The sequence below is a fragment of the Podarcis melisellensis genome, assembly GCF_964234715.1.
Source record: "Podarcis melisellensis genome assembly, chromosome: 7".
Lineage (NCBI taxonomy): Eukaryota > Metazoa > Chordata > Lepidosauria > Squamata > Lacertidae > Podarcis > Podarcis melisellensis.
This window is the reverse complement of record NC_138539.1, coordinates 6,543,921-6,562,905: the sequence shown is the minus strand read 5'-3', so window position 1 is coordinate 6,562,905 and position 18,985 is coordinate 6,543,921. Positions and strand designations below refer to the sequence as shown.

Genomic DNA, 18,985 nt, shown 5'->3' with positions numbered 1-18,985 from the left:
CAGCCAAACGAAGCCTCAAGTGGTGGTTCCCGCAGCTCAGCAACCCAGCAAAGGGGATGCAGCAAGGAAAACCACCGTCACCTCTCCGCTGGGAAGCGCTGAGCAAAGGCAACACAGCCGATTTGATTGGCACAAGGTATGCAAGCTCCACCCCCCAGTCGTTCTTAGACTCCTTATTGGGTGAGCAATACAGCCAAGCAACACAGTTGGAGTTTTCTTCCTCCCTGGCCGGTAGGCAGGGAGGGAGAGCAGCTGCTTCCTTTGAAACCCGGGAAATTTAAGGGACATCATCAATAAGGGACAGCAGTGGGACACAGCGCTGGGATAAGGGACTTTCCCGCCAAACAAGGGACGGTTGACAGCTATGGTTCTATGATTCTTTCACTACTCTTACTGGATAAAATAATAAATGTTTATCCACCAAATGTATATGAAACACAGTGTTTTCACAGAACGCATAATTACAAGAAAGAGAATACACTTTATGAAAAAGTATGAAAACATTCAGGATACCTACTGGGGTCACGTAAACTCCTTGATGAACGTCTCCAAACTGCCCTTCACCAATGCAGCGTCCCAGTTCAATCCGTTCTCTCTGAATCTCATAATCCCTGGCTATTGAAACAGAATCCATTTAAATGTCAATCTACTGATGAAAAGCTTTCAGCTGAAATAATCCACAAGATGCCAAAAAATTCAAAAGTAAGCCACACAAATGATTGGCATTTGAAAAACAGATTAGAATTTGCTGCACGCAATCTATAAAAATACGGTCTGCACAGCAGAATCCTCTTAAACAACTGTTCGAATGAAAACCCTGAAAAGAATGCTGTGAAATCCAGACGTACTGAATTAGTTCCAATGTGTTTAGTTATTATTAATGCAATAAATATAATTAAAACATCTTAATTGGATTATGACCTACAAGACCACATGGAAAGAAATGCAAGTAGCCTAGATTATATGGGTTAGCCTCCATAAACAGTATGTTTAAGAGTTCTCTGCTATATTGTCTTTTGGGTGCCTGAGGCTGGAATCCTTTGCACAATTACCTGAGAGTAAGTTCCACTGAACCAAGTGAGACCTACTTCCAAGTAAACATTCACAGGATTGCACTGTTAAACACCAAATCAGCCTGGAGTATTTTTAAAGAGGTGCAAGGAAGGAGATAATAAAAAGAACCAGATATTTACAAAAGCAACACCTAAATTCTGGTGATATTTGATGCAAAATTGACATAATGAGATTATTTATTACTTTTTTCTATAGTTTACTGCATATTCCTAAGAAAACCAGTGGTTTCCTAGAGCATGAAGCAATGTATCTCCAATCAATTCATTTATTTACTTGGAAACATGCTTTGTTTCTCATTTCTGCTGCCAGCTACATCCAAAACAAGTACTTTAGGTCTTATTCTATAACACTTCATGTACAGTATTTGTAACACTAAGTGAGGACAGCTCACACGATAAAAATGGGCTTAATATGTCCTACACATTTTTTAATTGACTAATGCATTGTCCTCTTTAAAATCCCAAAGCTATCAAATATATTGGCTAAATTCTCACAATCAAGCTAATTAATATTTTATATTAATAAAGTCAAGTTTTTTTAAAAAAAGACACCATCACATCATTCCAAAGTTGCAAGCACAGAGATTATTAAAGGATCTCCTGTTACCTTCATCTATTCCATAGCTTTCTGCAGTGCAATTAAGAGAAAAATCAAACACTTCCTTAGAAATAGCTTCTTCAAATTCATAAAACATTTGGAAAATACTTCTAATATTTAAAACTCACAGACACAGAGACTTTGTATATTAATTTAATGTGAGCCCCACAAGTATAAAATCTTAATTTCTTTTTGCCACCATCTTCATGACCCAAGAGAGGCAAAGATGTCATTGGTAATCCCTGTTCCCAGCCTTTATTTGCAAAGTGCAGCATGTTTTAGGATAGGGCTTCAGAACATGCAGTGCTCACTTCTGAGATCTACCCTCTCTCGTTACTATGGCCCAAAACAATAGAAAAATCCAGCCAGCCCCACACCCAACCCTGCAAGGGGTTTTTATTTATTACATTCATGTCCACTCTTCTTTCCAGGGTGGCCTACATAGATCCAAGTTCAGCAGTTCACACAGCCATTTTCCCTCCTTTGGGAGGAGGCTGAAAACTTGCACTTGCAAACGGATATTTCCAGGGGCTAGCACACATCTGGTCTCACAAAAGGAAAAAAAGAAAGAGGGAAGAGACAGAAGCACTCATGGACCTGGCTTGTCTAGGCAAGTTCTGAAGTCGACCAGTGCCACAATATCCAAGACTGAATTTAGCACTAAAGCAGCCAAGCCGAAGCCCCATTAATGCAATGCTGTTTGTCACTGGGCTGTATTTCAGACTGCAGGCAGGATTCAAGCGATTGAATGCTCCCCCCAAATACTCCTCCAACATATAAACAGGGTCTGCCAGTGGTATGCTAGCTGCAGATGTCCAATGTGGGGAAATCATTCAACTCTTTTGAGCGCTCCCCTGAAATGGTACAAGCTAACAACAGATATACCACACCAAGTTTTTCCTCATGCATTTTAAATTTTAATGGTTTACGTGGTGTCTACAGTTCTTCATTTTCTAACCTGATGGGTTCAACCCCCCCTTAATTTCTACTAGGGTGTTTAATTGTTAGCTTTGTTTCATGAATCAAGCACAGATAGAAGAAGAAAACAGAATGTAAATCCTATAAGAATATTCTTGCCCACAACATTTCCCTTTTAAAGCCATCCGGTTTTGAAATGTATCGATCTTCTGACCAACAAGTTACCTAAAACCAATTGAACTAACTGAAGCCAATGGATCTCAACTGGCTTAATTGCAAACGGCTTGCTGATTGCTGTTCTGAAGTTTATGAATACAACAAACTCCAGAATGAACATTTTACTTACTTGAGGGCATGGTATAAGTATCTTCTTCATCTATAATCTCTGCATAGTCATCCGTTTCTGAAAGGAAGGAATCAGAGAGTTTGTAGGAGGATTGACATTTTGGGGGGGTAGGGATGCTGCTCCCTTTCCCATTTAAAAAGCAAAAACCTGTAGCCTTTTCAATCTTCACACAAATCTGCTTAGGCCACCATGACTAAAGCTTCCCCATGCACCAAGTTATTCATGGAAATGAAGATGATCTCATTGCCTACTACATTACACCACACAGACTTGTTTTTTCAGACATTAGAGACAATTTGAATGCATCTTTTATTAAATAGTAGACAGTTCCCCTATTTAGTTCTATTAGTCAAAATATGAATTAAGTCCTGTCTGTATCATCAATTGAAATTTCCAACTACAAGGCCCATTATAATCCAATGGTGTGGGACAGGAATATAAATCAAGACCCTTTCTAAGAGGTGCAAACAAGCAAGAACTTTGTATATCTTATGCATTATTAACAATTTGAGGATGAAGGATCCACTAGCAGCAAGAGTCTGATGTTTAGTTTCAGTCTAGCACACTATGGAGTGATCTGTTCCCTTAAAACAAAAAAACAGAAAGATGGATTGTACATCTACATGAAACCACTGAGGTGGCCAGGTTGCTCACGGGGGCAAGACAGTTTTGAGCATATTACACCAAGCCTGGCCTGACTGCACTGGCTGGGCCCAATTTTGACCTTAAAAGCCTTAAAAGGCTCAGGACTGCAATACCCCAAGGACCGCCTCTCTCCATATGACCCTACAGACCCTGAAATCATCATCATCATCATCATCATCATCTTTATGTGCCTCCTTCACGAGCGATCCAGAAGATGACAACGTAAGAAGAGGCCTTTTCTGCAGTAGCTCCCCATTTGTAGAGTAGTCTTCTCACGGAGGTTCGGCTGGCATCTTTATTATATACCTTTAGGCACCAGGGGAAAACACTCCTCTTCAAACCAATCTTGCTATTAACATCCTATTACATTTTGAATTGTTTGTGGGACATGGGACAGGGGATGGGGAAGGGGGTTGAAGGTTTGTTTTTGTTTTTATTCTGCATTGTGTATCTTGTACTTTTAATCCTGTATTTTTATTTTGTGAACGGCCCTGAGATCTACAGATGAAGGGCAGTATACAGATTTAATAAATAATAATTGTAAATTCCATCTGCAAATGAATTTGATGGCTTATATTTGTCTAGATTATTCAAAATTTATACAGAAGTACCATATTTTTCGCTCTATAGGACGCACTTTCCCCCCTCCAAAAATGAAGGGGAAATGTGTGTGCAACCAAACACCCTCATCTGCCCCAGCTGCAACAAAACATGTCTCTCCTATATCAGCCTCTACAGCCACAGCAGGTGCTGCAACCTTCCAATGCTTCACCCCAATGGTGCATTCCTCCAATGTCTACCAAGAGAGACAGGCGCTTACAATACTCAGTAGTAGTTCACTGGGAACTAAGAGTGGCAAGTGTGTTTATATAAATCTGCCTTGGGCATGGATAGCTCAGTTGGTTAGAGTGTGGTGCTGATAAAGCCAAGGTTGCAGGTTCAATCCACTAACGGGACAGCTGCATATTCTCTATTGCAGGGGGTTGGACTAGATGATCCTCAAGGTCCATTCCAACTCTACAATTCTATGATTCCTATCATGCCAAATCTATTCCACTCCTGACAGTGATCTCTTAGACCTCTAGAAAGGAGTGGGAAGCAGATGAAGACTCACACATTCTTGCCCACTAACTGGGATAAATATCTGAAAGCCTGCACTCTCACCCCAAGCCCCCTCTATGAAGACAGTACAGTCATACCTTGGGATAAATACGCTTCAGGTTGAGCGCTTTTGGGGTGCGCTCCACGGCGACCCGGAAGTAATGGAGTGTGTTACTTCCGGGTTTTGCCGCTCGCGTATGCGCAGATGGTCAAAATGACGTCACGCGCATGCGCAGCGAAACGCAACACGCGCACTGTCGCGTCTTACGATCTGTTCAGGATGCGAACGGGGCTCCGGAACAGATCCCGTTCACATCCCAAGGTACCACTGTATGTTTAGACCACAATTCCCAAAACATTTGCTCATCTGTTCATTATAAACACTGCATCTTTATAAAAAGTTAAAAAACACAATAGGGTACATAAGCTACTGTTCTAAAAACTTGCTGGTGAGAAAGTGCCACTGTTTTCCCTTGATACTTGTGTGATGAGCAATTCTGGACCACCAAACCTTGTCCCTTCTCAACCTCCAAACTCCGGTGACATATCCTGGCCAAGCCTAAGTGCTCCTCTGAAAGCTCTTCACCAATTACCGTATTTTTTGCTCTATAAGACTCACTTTTTCCCTTCTAAAAAGTAAGGGGAAATGTGTGTGTGTGTTATGGAGCGAATGCAGGCTGTGCAGCTATCCCAGAAGCCAGAACAACAAGAGGGATTGCTGCTTTCACTGCATAGCGATCCCTCTTGCTGTTCTGGCTTCTGAGATTCAGAATATTTTTTCTTGTTTTCCTCCTCCAAAAACTAGGTGCATCTTGTGGTCTGGTGCATCTTATAGAGCGAAAAATACGGTACTTTTTGAATAAATATACCGCCCCCACCAATTGTGAATGGAGCAGATTAATTTAAGTGGTTTGGTATCTCTGCATTAAACATGAAAGTGGGATTTTGTTCCTTTCCCCATTATTGGGGGGTTTTTTTTGGGGGGGGCACTGACTTAGATGTATTTTTTTCCACTTAAAACTGGTATACTCTGTAACAGAGACCAAAATGTAAGACCCTTCAGGTCTTTTCATCTCATTCTATCTTTTGAGTTCAATCTTCTGATTATTCCAACTTTTTAAACTCGCCTTCAATCTTGGACTTCTGTGCATTCACTATTTATTTCGTCTCCTTAATCTACTCATTCTCCCTCTGCCACCTTGGGTGACTTACTCCTTGTCATTCCACCTCCCTGTAGCAGCCTTTGACCACACCTTTCTTTATGCTCAGTCCTCCCATTTCTTCAAAGCTCCCTCCACTATCAGTTTTCTGATACTCAGAGATACTAAAAAGCATCTCTCCACCAAATCTCACATCTCAGTGGTAAAAACTGCCCCTCCTTCATTTGATCTACCACTGCCTTCCTTTCACTTTGCTGTGTCATCTCCTCCCCGCTCCCCCCCCCCAAAAAAACCCCAACCCTCTCTGGCTCTCAGTAAACAATTCAAATGCTCACCCATATCCAGATTCTCTCAAAAGCATAATTGCTAGAGATTTCCTGTTCTATTTGTCAATTTACTTTCAGTTCTTGCGGTGTAGTGTAGTGACTAAAACCTTATGACTGGATCTGAGAAACTCAGGCTAAAATTGTTTCCAAGCCATGAAGTTCACTGGGCAGCCTACAACCCAGGCTCTATCTCAGCTTAACCTTCCTTACATTGTTGATGAGAGGATAAACAAATATAACCCCACGTAACCCCTGAGTTCCTTGGGGAATGGCAGCATGCTAACATGATACATAAAATAAAAATCCACCTTCGCTGTTTCCTGCTTTGCACAGCCCAGCACTTAATCATTAGCTGCTGCTGTCTCTAAATTAAAGCACAGATAGAAGCATCTGCAGCTGCCATGGTGTCTACTCAGTAGTATGCCCTGTTCAATTCAATGGGGCTTACTCCCAGGTAAGTGGGGTTAGGACTGCAGATTTATTCATCAATAAGTAGGTTTAGCATAGTGGAAATAGGATGCTATCCTCAAATAGGATTATGGCTGAACATTGCACAACCCTGAACATGTAGCATTTCCCATATAAAAGCATATTTTAAAAGCTATGGGCATACCTTCCCAATAAAGAGAAATAAAGCATGCTTTATATGCTTGGTATTATTTTGCTTTCACTTTATTACTCTTACACAGTCTTAGGGATGTGCTTTTTCTTCATTCTGTGCAGAGGAAAACAATGCAGAAAGGGACACATGGAAAGGATATTGCCAATTCTAGCAGCACATTTCTACATGCCACCCTGGTGAATGTGGCCACGTGGCTGCTTCTGGCTGGCATCATAATCAAAAGGATGTTTCCAAAACCAGACATTGTGATCCCTTCCTTGCATAGGTGCTGTTCTAGTGTGATGGGGAGCAAGGCAGCCCCAACACTGCAGACCCTCTAAAAATAATGAAGTACTCAGCATTTGAAGGATGATTAAGATGGCTATAGTATCTAAAGTAAATGTTAATTTCTCTCTCTCTCTCTCTCTGTGTGTGTGTGTGTATGAGAGAGAGAGAGAGAGAGAGAGAGAGAGAGAGAGAGAGAGAGAGAGAGAGAGAATGATAATATAACAGACCCTTCCATTTCCCCCTGGTTATTTTACTTTTCTCTTTCACGTACTGGAGAATTCGTATTCACCCCAGGGAGACAAATTACTTGCATTGGAAAGAAAAACGTTTAGCTTTCTCTGATACTGCTATTATGCTATAGCAAATATAAGCAATTCTTCATTTCGGAAGGCCTAGTAATTGCAAAGCCTTAATAGTGGCTCAGGGATGTAAGGCAGTGGGGTCTAGCACCAGCAGAGGGGGCCAGTTTTAAAGAAGCCGTCTAATGTAAAGAAATGCAGCTCTTCACTGGCTGCTGTTTGAGATATTCTTAATAACTTGGGTTGGGAATGGAACTTTTGTTTCTGTTTGGTCATTCCAAACAGATTCTCAGCACCACTCCAGAAGCCACACATAGAGTCCAGCCTGCACTTTGCTCTTGCTTCAGTATTTCAAGTTCAGCACGTATATCTGGGGTGGGGTGGGGTGGGGGGGTATGGAAATTCTCCTTTTGGAATTAAGCTAGATAAGCAGCTGCACATCTAGTTTCCTGGTTGTCCTCCATAAATTCCAGTGTAATATCCCTCTCCCAGTTCCAGCTTCAGGCTTGACACTGTGGTGTCAAGATGTGAGGTAGGAAACACAAGATGTTTCTGAGAAGGGAAGGGAATGTAGATGCAAAACTATCATTTGGAACAGCAGTCACATTTAATGTAAAGCCAACTTCAGCCCTCATCTGAAGGGTTTAAAGACAAACAAGCAACTTATATAGCACTTTGTTCTGCGTGACACTGTGGAGTAGCAAGACATAAAAGCCAGCCTTCGGACTACTTTGATTTTTTAAAAAATGACATTAGCAGTAGATCAGCATAAGGGGCTGTAAAACTGCATGTTAGTGACAGACAGACTGAAATAGGTATAGATATATAACCACATATTACCGTCCCCACTAATTTCATCTGTTGATCCGGGTGGCATGCAAAGAGAGAGAGAGAGAGAAATGCAGGGAAGGGGAGGGACAAAAGGGGAAAGAAATGGGAAGATATAGTATTAAAATCACAGGAAAGTCAAACAGAATAGCAAAATCATATGCAGTCATCTTACATGCCTAGCTCAAAAGAGATCTGATAAAGGAAGAGGAAATTAAGGGAGCTCACTGGAATTCCTCGCAGCATAGGACAAAATGCAAGCAAACAACATGGTGGTACAAATTTCAAGTACATTTCTGGGGAAAGGAAACTTAAGCGGCTGCGCTTCATTGCCAGTGGCATCACTCTGCTACGGGACAAGAAAGCAGAATAAAAAGGAATGAGTAAGCCCATGGGGCATACCGGCCTGATGCTTACGAAAACTTTCTCCTGTAATTTAGATGTTCCCTTTTACTATTATTTAATGCTTGTACGAATTTGTGCTTGCAAAATTTGCTGTCATGTGATGCCAAAATTTGAAACTACTAAATACAACCCACGTGCAGAATTTTAGTACTAACTACAGAAACAGATGTCTAACCGTCCAGCTCAAAAGATAATGTGCTGCAAACACCTGCTCATTAGAGGAACGGTGAAAGTTTGCCTCTCTTCACCCCTCACTCCCCACCAAAGCCCCATCTGTCAAGGACCGACACCCAGGGCTCAGGCACACCCTACGTCCTCCTGGCCCGGGGCTAAAAGTACTCCTAGATTGGTGCAAGTCTTCCCCCTCAGCCATGCTTTTGGTTCTCTTCCTTGAGCAAATTTCTTGCATTTGAGGATACTGGAGCCTCCCCCTGTCCAGCATGCTAACATGAAGGCAAATACCTGTCCCACAGTAAGAATCCTTCAGTAGCAATGCCTGCACATGCCTTTAGACCTATGCAAAGCATTAGCACAATCACTTACTAACCTAAGTGACCTCAATGCACTTTAATAGCTACTAATTTCTATGACATTAAACTGCATGCTATACCAGGGGTCCAAGAATATGCTGGCCCAAGTGGACCACCGAGTAAAAGATTTGCAGAGCTTCTTCACTTCCATTGCCCAATTGTTTTGCTTACATAGTGTACCACATCGGTACAAAGGCGGCAGCATCTACACTTGTTAAAAATATTTCCTGCGAGGTGTGTATGTGTGTGTTGGGAAACGCTCTAAAATTTCAGCAGGATTATTCTTGGAACTCTGCTTCACAATTTTACTCCAACCTCAGGTGAACAAAACTGCAACAGAGTTAGTATTGTTCAGCTTTCGGGTTAGTCAGGAAGCCTAAAGGCAGAGCAGTGCAGTAGTACCCTTAGGTGGTGACTCATGGGAACAGAAGACGAAAGGGAGAAAGTGCCTGGCTTTCTTTGCTTTATGTTGACAGTGATTGACTCCTTTACCAAGAAGCGGAAAATAAAAAGAAAGAAAAATTATTTGGACACAACGGAAGATTGACGTATCAGCACATCTGCAAGAAATGAACACCAGAATGCAAAAGTTAAATGTTACATTTTTATCCTTTCAAGGGATAGTCAACTACATGAAATATGTCTTTCCTTCCTTTCAATGGGTATTATTACAGAAATGAATATTTTACTTCTACTTTGCTTTTTGAAAAGGGGTTTATCAAACAGGGGCTGTTAAAAGCTCAACATCTGCAAGCTCTTGTTTACAGCAATGAGCAGAACACGTCGTTTTGGTGTATGAACTGGCATAGATTACAAAATTGACAATTACTAACAAATCTGGATATTCACATGACTGTGTGTATGAACACAGACACAATAACAACAAATGCAAATGTTTCACTCATCATTAAGTATAAGATAAGGAGTGAGAGTATTTTCTTTTGCCCTAAAGAGGCAAAAACTTCTTTCTGTAAGACCTGACTTCAGCTCCTGGGGTCTTTCTTCACCTCCAGCTTCTTATCCCTGGCCTTTATATAATAAAAACCATAAGCTTATGCTGGTGCGTACCACAAGAAGATCTGCCAAATTCTTTTGGATCCACGAAAGTGGAGGATTGAACACTGATAATACAGAAATGGAAGGTGCGTAGGAAACATCTGAAAAAGTAGCAGCCCAGCAGACCAGTCAGACACATGCTTCCATTTCTCCTTCTAAACTCTGACAAATTTTGTTTGGGGAAGGGTATGAGGAAAGGCTCTAGTGTATTTAAGTGTAAGCCTAATGCAGTAGAACAGGGACCACCACCCCAGCCCCCCGTTTCCATGATCACCAGTGTGGTGGCCTCCCACTTGGTGGAATGCCTTCCTCTCTGAGATGTCTGGCCTTGCCACTATATATATTTTGATGTCAAGACAAGACAGGCATTCTTGCACAAGCCTTTTGAGGTGGAATATCTTACATGGTTTAACTGTATCGATCTCCATGCAACCCACCTTGGAACCTGTTCTTTGTACTTTGCTCTGCTTTGAACTCTGTTTAGCAGCATCACTCTTTCTGATTGAGACAACCAAGAATCACAGGGGCCTCGTCAGCTCACAGTACAAAAATTGCAGTGGGCTATCAAAAAATCATGTGGGTGCTTTGCTCTCTTAGATATCACAAGTAGACAGACCGAGCATGTTTCAAGCATGGTCAGCAGGGGGAAAAATCGTAATCTCCAGAAACAGATGGCAGCTCAACATTTGCTTATCCTTGTTAAATCACTTCTAAGGACTGTGTGGTACTGAAGATGCAAAACATTTTTCCCTATTCAGGGATACTAATATTCCCAACAGCAACGTGCATTTTTCTTTCAGTTCATTCAATGCCACACAGGACCTGATTACCAAACTATGCTGTTTAAAACAGGTAGTCGACCATGCATTCCTTGGGCTTTCCTCTTGTTGCAAAAGGATAGTCATGGGACTGTATAATATATATATGGTTTGCACAAGTGTCTTAAAACGAAGGCATCTGAGCAACTTGAATACACTAAAGGAATAAGGCAATGGTTTATTTACTGAAAGATTTATAAACTGCCATTCAGGACAATTGCTCTCATATGTAATTTCACAATAAATATAAAATTAAGTTAAAATAGAAGATGCTAAGCCAAATAATGGTTCTGCTCTATCCAAAGCAGCTCAACACACTTTATTCATCGCTAAGGAGATGGGGGAATGGCAGGGAGCAGCTTGATTAACATGTGCCACTGTCTCCCTGTATGAGTGAATTTGGAGGATAGTGCTGCTTCTGAATAAATGGCAGAAACCAGAAACAGAATTCCAGGATTGGATTATTATTTTTTCATCTAGATGCTTGGCATGTAGACCCGCACTGCTTCAGTGACAGATTTAGACATTCTACTCAACTCCACTGTAGAAGTACTCTAAAAAGGGGGTGGAAGGGACAGGAACATTTTGCTCTGTGGTGTGATTAATTTATTTACATCTTCATGTGTTGAATACCACACGCTATAAGGCTGTGACTTACAGATTACACTGAGTGAACGCACATAGCATTTCAAGGCCAAACGGTAAACACCATGTGGAAACCAGGGCAATTCTGTGCATGCACTTCCCCGTGAAACAGTCACACTGCCCATTATTCAGTGATACTTTTGTTTGATGACCTTATTCTTTAAATGGCTGGCAGCTTTTGCAGAACTTCTAGAACACTTGGATTCATGCACGATTCTGTTTTTGTGTTTCTTGGTTTTGATGGGAAAAGTGAGGCTTATCTATAAAACCCTGCCTCGCTTTAAGTCTCTGGGCTACAAGTCACTTTAAATATCAAATGACAGCTCTCATTTTGCAGTTTGGGATGGCATCACCACAGCTGGTTTTGCACATTAGACTTTGTGCTGTTAAAACTCTGCTAAGCTAGAGAAGCCAACATTAATTGTGCATTGTGTGCATCTGTTGCTTTCATTGTTCAGTGTCATTCAGACATATTCATTGGGAAAGTGTGCCTCTTTTATGTGATTGCATGAAACACAACTTCCTTTGAAGCTAGTTGGTACATTTCGAGAAAAACCCAAAGAGACTATCTCCCCCTGAAAAATACTATGCCCAAACTACCATATAATTTTCACACTAACGATCTGTTCCTGAGGAATGAATTCAACATGACAACAGCCCATGCCAAAACCTGAAGGAACTATACTATGACTTGAAATTATTTTGTGCAAATAATGGTTAGTAGTAACAAAATCTGTATGAATAACCATTTGGACTGTATGAGTCATTAGAGCTGTTCCAACATTTCTACACAAACTGGGCTTTAATGGTTCATAACAAAGTGTTTAGAAACTGCAGCCCAATGGCTGAATTGTTAGGGATTTAAAAGTTATCCTTCTGTGTTTTGGCCTGTACTCCTTAGACTTTGCTACATTTAAGAATGCATCCAAGCTGCTCTAGTGAAGTGGTGATGGATTTCCCAGTTGGCTCTCCATTGTTGTAATAAGAGTTCTCTGTTTAAACAAGAAATTGGCCAGTAGTTTCTTCAAGAATCAAGTGTAATTAAATCCAGCTGTACAAGCCAATAAAAAGGTTGATGTGAAAAGCAGACTGACCAAAAAGAACAAAAAAGAGCCAGAACAGAAAAAAGCATAATCCTGCATGCACAATCTCATGTCTAGATAATGGTACATAGAGCAATCAAACTTATAGACTTCAGTTTGATGTGCATGTTGACACTATCCACCCAACTTCTCCATGTTACACAAACCATTATTCATGAACGTGTTGCATCTACAGATTTAATGTTTTTAAAGACTTGAGACCAACTTTGATGCTAACTTATGAAATGGGACCTTTTAATTTCTCAGCATAGATGGAACAAATTCTCTCTCCTGATCCCTGTGTGTTTCCTTCCCTTCTCCTCTCAAAACAACAAGTAAACCAAGGGGTGGCTAATCTGGTTTGGCCTCAGGGCTGCACTTGCCCTTGGTCAACTCCTCCCCTACTCCTTGGGGCAACAAGCCACAAGATTTGGCTTGTTGTGTTATCTGAACCCAGGCTCATGTTTCTTTCTAAACTAACCACAAGGAGTAGCCAAGGCCTGTTCTTGGCTTACTGCTCCTGGTTTGTTTGGGGAGAGAAGTAGGGGAGTACTGTTCATGTTCAACTATGGTCTTCTTTTGTTATTTCCACAGCAATTTTAGCATGTGCAATGCTTTTTGGTTACAATTATTCTCTTATAGTAGCCACATAGTGATTAACATTCTATACACAGAGATTGAAGCAAATATGTGCAAACTGACAAAAGCAATAGAATAATAAATAAGGATAAAACTCATTATCACCTATTTGTCAAACCTATTTTCAAGTGTTGCAACCTGCCCAAAGTCTCCATGTGAATCCACTGAATTCTAGGATTTTAACCCAGGTCTAAATACAACACATTTCCTACTGAACTACAGCATCGGCCGAACAGTCCTAAGTTCTCCAGCCTCTAAATCTTCCGTTCTCAGCAAGGATCACTACTTTATGAAAAGAATCCCAGAGTGATCCTAGTATTTGGCAACTCTATGCAAACAAGGGAATTGCAGCAGTTTAAAATGGAGCACTTTATTAAGCCAGTAATTCACAGCCATATCAAGTTCTGTTGCTGATGACTAAATCCGTGTAGATACAGAGCACATGCACACATTTTATTAAAGGCAACGATATAAGATATTGCAGTTTTCATTGAGTTGTATATTCCCCCCTCTATGATAGCCCTTGCATACGTGAATCATGAAGGGCAGGGGTAGCCAACAGGATGCCTTCCAGTCAGGGGCTGGTCAGGGATAAAAGGAGTTGTAGTTCAACAGAAACTGGAGGGCACCAAGTTGGCTACCCCTGGTTGAAAAGTAACATGCACATAAGCAATTCAATTATGTACTGTAATCACTTTTCATCTAAGCTTCATATAAGGAGATGCCTTTGTTAAACAAAAAAACAACAAAAAAAACCAGCATATCCTCCCCCTCCCAGCCTTCAATGATATTTTGTGAGGAAGTAAGCAAAGGCTTTAAAATATTTAGCAGCAGAGAAGTATATATAAAATTACCGAAATAAAACTGTCTTCATAAGCAAAGTTACTGCAGGTCCTACCTGATACAGAGACTGTATGCGACCGTATTCCTTGCTTCTCGTTGTTGGCCAGCCTGTAACACAAGAGTTCAAATCTGTGAATGCTGTACATTGTAGCTCAAGAGAATTCATTCTAACAGGGCACCTCCTGCAACTAGGAGGGCCAACCCATTTTCTACAGTGAAAAGTTTTGGAGGAGCAGAAAGTTGTCTCTACCATTATGAATCCACCAGGGGTGGGGGTGGGGGGAGAGTAGAGGGAATGCTATGAGGAGCCAATTTTAAACTTGATTCATCTTGACCAAGTCAGAAGAGAATAGCTTTATAAAGAAACTGGGTTAACAAGCAAGAGTTTAATTTTGAATTGCTTTTAATCCTCATTTAGTGTTACCCCAATTCAACACTGTGTCTACTTCTTATATGTGAAAGAGGGCTATGTTGTCTCTTTATTACACGTCTTATTATCTCTCCTGTTAAGTATGTAGGGCATATCCTTCTTAAATATTATTTCACCCCTGGGGGGGGGACTTAGTAGGCTTAGTGCAGCTAAGAATTTATCCATTATCAATCTATTAACATCAGTGGTGGTTGTACATCAAGAGAGTTTTAATCATGAAACAGTATGAGCAATTCATAAACAGATTAACTCTGCAATCTTTACATTTACTTGCACATAAGTCCCACTGAACTCAGTAAGAGATATCTGAGTAAACATGAGCAACAATGAACTACAAAACTGTGACCACCAGTCTACAGTAAAGTAACATACACTATGCTAAAATGACTGTTTTATAACATAAAAATATATAACTGCATAAATAAAAAACGAAGCTCAGCAAAAGGAAGCCTCTTTAGATTTAGCATGCTGTGTAAAGGGAGTGTGGAGTTACAAGTTGCCTCACAGCATTTTGTTTGTGTGCTGCCAGAGGGAGGTGAGGGGCTCCTACATTCACAGCAAGAGAAGTTAAAATATTCATTCTTTGGAGACCAGGAAAAAACCAGAGTAGTTCTCCAAGCAGAACAGGATTTTACTACAACTCTAGTAACAACTACTTATATTGAAGCCTACCAGAATCTTTCAGTGGCTGATTGACCTGGTCTAGCTTGTGTAGAGAAGAGCATTTTGAGTACTAAGTAAAATCTGGGTGGGGACAGCTTCAGATTATGGTACGCTACAATCGCTACGAAAACATGGAGTGGGTTTTAAACATGAGAGACCCCTCCTTATGCATAGCCTGCTGATTGAGTAATACATTAATACTTAAATGTTTTCTTTCCACTGGAGAACTGGCTGAGCATATTGCTGGTCAAGAGAACTAAATTCTTTCCCAGCCTCTAGAAAGCCAAATTCAGAAGGGAAAGAACACCATAGCCATCACCTTTTGTTACACAAGTCCACCCAGAGAGCTTTGCTTAGGATCCCTTCAAGTCTGAAATCACCAAGCAAAGGGGGTGGAGAACCTCAGGCCGAGGAACCAAACGTGATCCTCTAAAACCCTCTATCTGGCCCTCAGGACTCTCCCCAATCTACACTTCCTCCTAAGCCATTCCCCTTGCCCTCCTACGGCTCACAGGTCGTACTTTGCATCTTCCTCAAGTGCTTGTTCCTTGCAGAAATGTGCCCTTGAAAATGCTTTGGATGGAGGACCGAGACAGGCTTGTGAGCATTTGTAGGAACTAGCCTACTGTGCAAAGGTAGAAGCTACCTTTGTTGCTCCACCCACTTTTGCCTCTGGCCCTGCCCACCACTGGCATGTGGGGCTTGGAAGGCTGCAGGGGAGAGAATGTGTCCCTAGTGCTGGAAAGGTTCCCCACCTCGTAACTACAACAACATTCAGAACTTTGCGGACAGTAAAGGCTAATACTCTCAACAGGGTCTTTTTGTCCTAGCGCTTGCCTTGCAGAAACAACTGCCCTGTGAGATTTGCCTTAGCCCATCTCCACTGACCTTTGGAAAATGCTGTAAAATATTTTTAGTTTAAGCTGTTTTTATACTGTCACTTAACAGGGCTACAGCCACTTGAGATATATATTAAGCACCTGGGATATATTTCAAAATAGAGCAAGTGCAGCAAAGAGTTAAAGCTGGCAGCCCATTGTGCTCTTGCCTTAGTCACCATTTGGCCATTACTCAACCCTGAAACCAAAAGCCTCAAACAATGTGCTGAGGATTCAGGCCCTGTTCGAGGGGGTAATGAGCCAAAATAAGGGCTCACACCCCTGCATGAGGCATATTTCAGCCATTTGGCTGAAGGTGAAGTTAAGCTCTCTTGCCTATTTAACAACACGCAGTAGTTATAATCTACAAAAGCTATTGCATTATCATGAATATGCTGCATTTTAGGACCACAAAGAAATGGAGATGACCTATTTTGATTGAAATGAATATACCAAATAAGAACAAAAGGAGGCCTGAAAGGAAAAAGAAAAAGAAAGGTGGCAATAATAATAGAGCTTTTCTGGGGGGGAAATTTGCATCATCGTTTCTACCAATGTTCTAAATCTATTGCGATATAATTTGCCTGGTGACATCATCATAACTCTATAGGCACCAAGCAAAAACTTTCTTCTCTAGCCAGGCCTTGGGCCTTTAACTGCCTGGGACCTTAGTGTATGGGGATGTTTTAATGTATTTCTGTTTCCTCTTGCTTTTAATGTATATATGATGGGGTTGTTTGGCTCTCTTTGGTTGTAAGTCAACTTTGGGTGTGCCCTGGTACAGATAAAGCAACTAACAAATTTAATGGAAGGAAGGAAGGGAAAGAAAGAAAGATTTGGATTCTATATTATTTGGGGTTTATTTTTTTACTCTAGTTTACAGAAATAGTGCTTTGTGCATGCACACACATGTTCCCAGGTAAAATAAAGCTATCATAATGTGGGGAAGGGGTACACACCCACCCACCTGGGATAGTGGGATTGCAACTTTTAAACCCCACAATCTGAATAGCATTGTATGCATTCATAATATTCCTATTAATTTAATGAAATTTTTCACTTAATGGTTTTTCTATGAAATAAAAAATAGTTGAGGAAAGTGTATTGCCCTAATGTAGCTCACACAAAAAGCTGCCTTCACATGTCACACTGTGAGAAAAACAACTACCAGACTTTTAGAAGACATCTGAAGGCAGCCCTGTTTAGGGAAGCTTTTAATGTTTAATAGACTACTGTATTTTAATATTCTGTTGGAAGCCGCCCAGAGTGGCTGGGGAAACCCAGCCAGATGGGCGGGGTATAAATATATTATTGTTGTTGTTGTTGTTGTTGTTGTTGTTGTTGTTGTTACTACTACTACTACTATCAAGGATTGAACCTGGGACCTTCTGCATCAAAGAACTTATTCCATCACTAAATTATTGCCAGGTATGCATTTGAGTTTCCCAAAGGCTTTTGATTTTAATCCAGCAGCAGTTGGGTCACAAAGAGATATGGAGGCCACAAGAACCCACAATGCCACCTGCCTTCCTTATGATGCTACAAGAGTTATCCAGGTGTATTTGAGTTACATGGTGAATAAAAATGAATGGAACAAACAATAGCTGGTTAAATTCATTTAAAGTCTTTAGCTGTACAACTCCCAAATTAATATATGTCAAAGTATTATTTAACTTCTGAAAATAAAGTATTAAGACTTACTTTGGTATGGACGGTAAAGCTCTTTCACCTTCTGCATGAAGAGGAAAATAGACAGTTGATTGTCACATGCTCTTACAGTATATGCATAAAATATATTTCACAAGTAGGAAAACTGCTAATTCCAGCTAATTCCATCTTCAAATTCTAGGAGGATGTTTTACAATATCACATTTTCCCTAATAGCCTTACATAAAGCTTCCAAATGCCCCTCATTTATGCAGTACAAGGATCTTATAATGAATCTTTGGATACCTGTAGAAAGGGAAAATCTTCAGAAAAACTCTGACACACTACTATTGTGTCAGAAGGGTCAAAACTACAGGAAATCTGCCCACTGTTTTCTGAGCAACTGAATTTTTACCCTTTGGGTCAACTTCTAACTATTATTTCACTTTCCCAAGCAATTTTTAGAACATCTGCAGAAGGTCCAACATACAGGAAGCAAGAGACTAGAAACTGAAAGTAAAATATTACAAAAATTCAAGTACTCAATGAAAAAGCCCCGAAATCATGGTTGCACTATTCTACACTATTAGTGTTAAGATATCAAAATCAGACTTGAATAATTTCCCTCGCTTAGTAGTGTCTGAAATTTAAATTTGATTATAGATTATCTGTCTATCAGACATGGGGTACTGAAGTATAACCAGTCAGTAGAAAATAAGCTAGACTCTGTGCAGACAACCTCTTTTTGTGCTCAGTGCAACAAGGCAAAAGCCATTCCTGGACTTGGCTACATTTAAACAACTATTTTATTTTTGCACTAATATTAATAATCAAAAGTTATTTTTTAAAAATTAAATTTAGTTTTATGTATTTCTTTTTCGCTGAATAATTCACATTTGCCAAAATAAAATATGTTTCTATTATTCTAACAGCAGTTTTCATATCTTGTGTTTGAGTCTAAAATTTCTTCGAGCATGCCAAAGCTCATGTAACCAAAAATATCAGAACTGGAGAGATGAAAATTAAAATCCATCATGCTACATAGCGTTATCAAGTGAAGTTAGGCTGCTCATTATGTCTCAGCCTAACCTACTTCACAAGATTGTTGTGAATAATAAAGGGGGGAAAGAACCATAGGTGCCACCCTGATTTCCGTAGAGGAAGAA

The 18,985-nt window shown here is 40.5% G+C and overlaps 1 protein-coding gene across 13 annotated transcripts in view; it reads right to left on the bottom strand.

Annotated features, from left to right (window-relative positions):
- PTK2 (protein tyrosine kinase 2) overlaps window positions 1-18,985 on the bottom strand; it is a 195,371-nt gene that overhangs the window by 49,811 nt on the left and 126,575 nt on the right. For 6 of the 13 annotated variants that reach the window (XM_081918697.1, XM_081918686.1, XM_081918696.1 and 3 more), the window contains 7 exons: window positions 17,874-17,904; window positions 14,257-14,309; window positions 9,521-9,604; window positions 8,196-8,213; window positions 2,936-2,992; window positions 1,681-1,701; window positions 518-615 (listed from right to left, as the gene is read on the bottom strand). In XM_081918697.1, the coding sequence (XP_081774823.1) occupies window positions 518-615; window positions 1,681-1,701; window positions 2,936-2,992; window positions 8,196-8,213; window positions 9,521-9,604; window positions 14,257-14,309; window positions 17,874-17,904 (362 nt within the window). The remainder of the gene's footprint in view (window positions 1-517; window positions 616-1,680; window positions 1,702-2,935; window positions 2,993-8,195; window positions 8,214-9,520; window positions 9,605-14,256; window positions 14,310-17,873; window positions 17,905-18,985) is intronic. The other 7 variants (XM_081918688.1, XM_081918695.1, XM_081918689.1 and 4 more) reach the window with 5 other exon arrangements.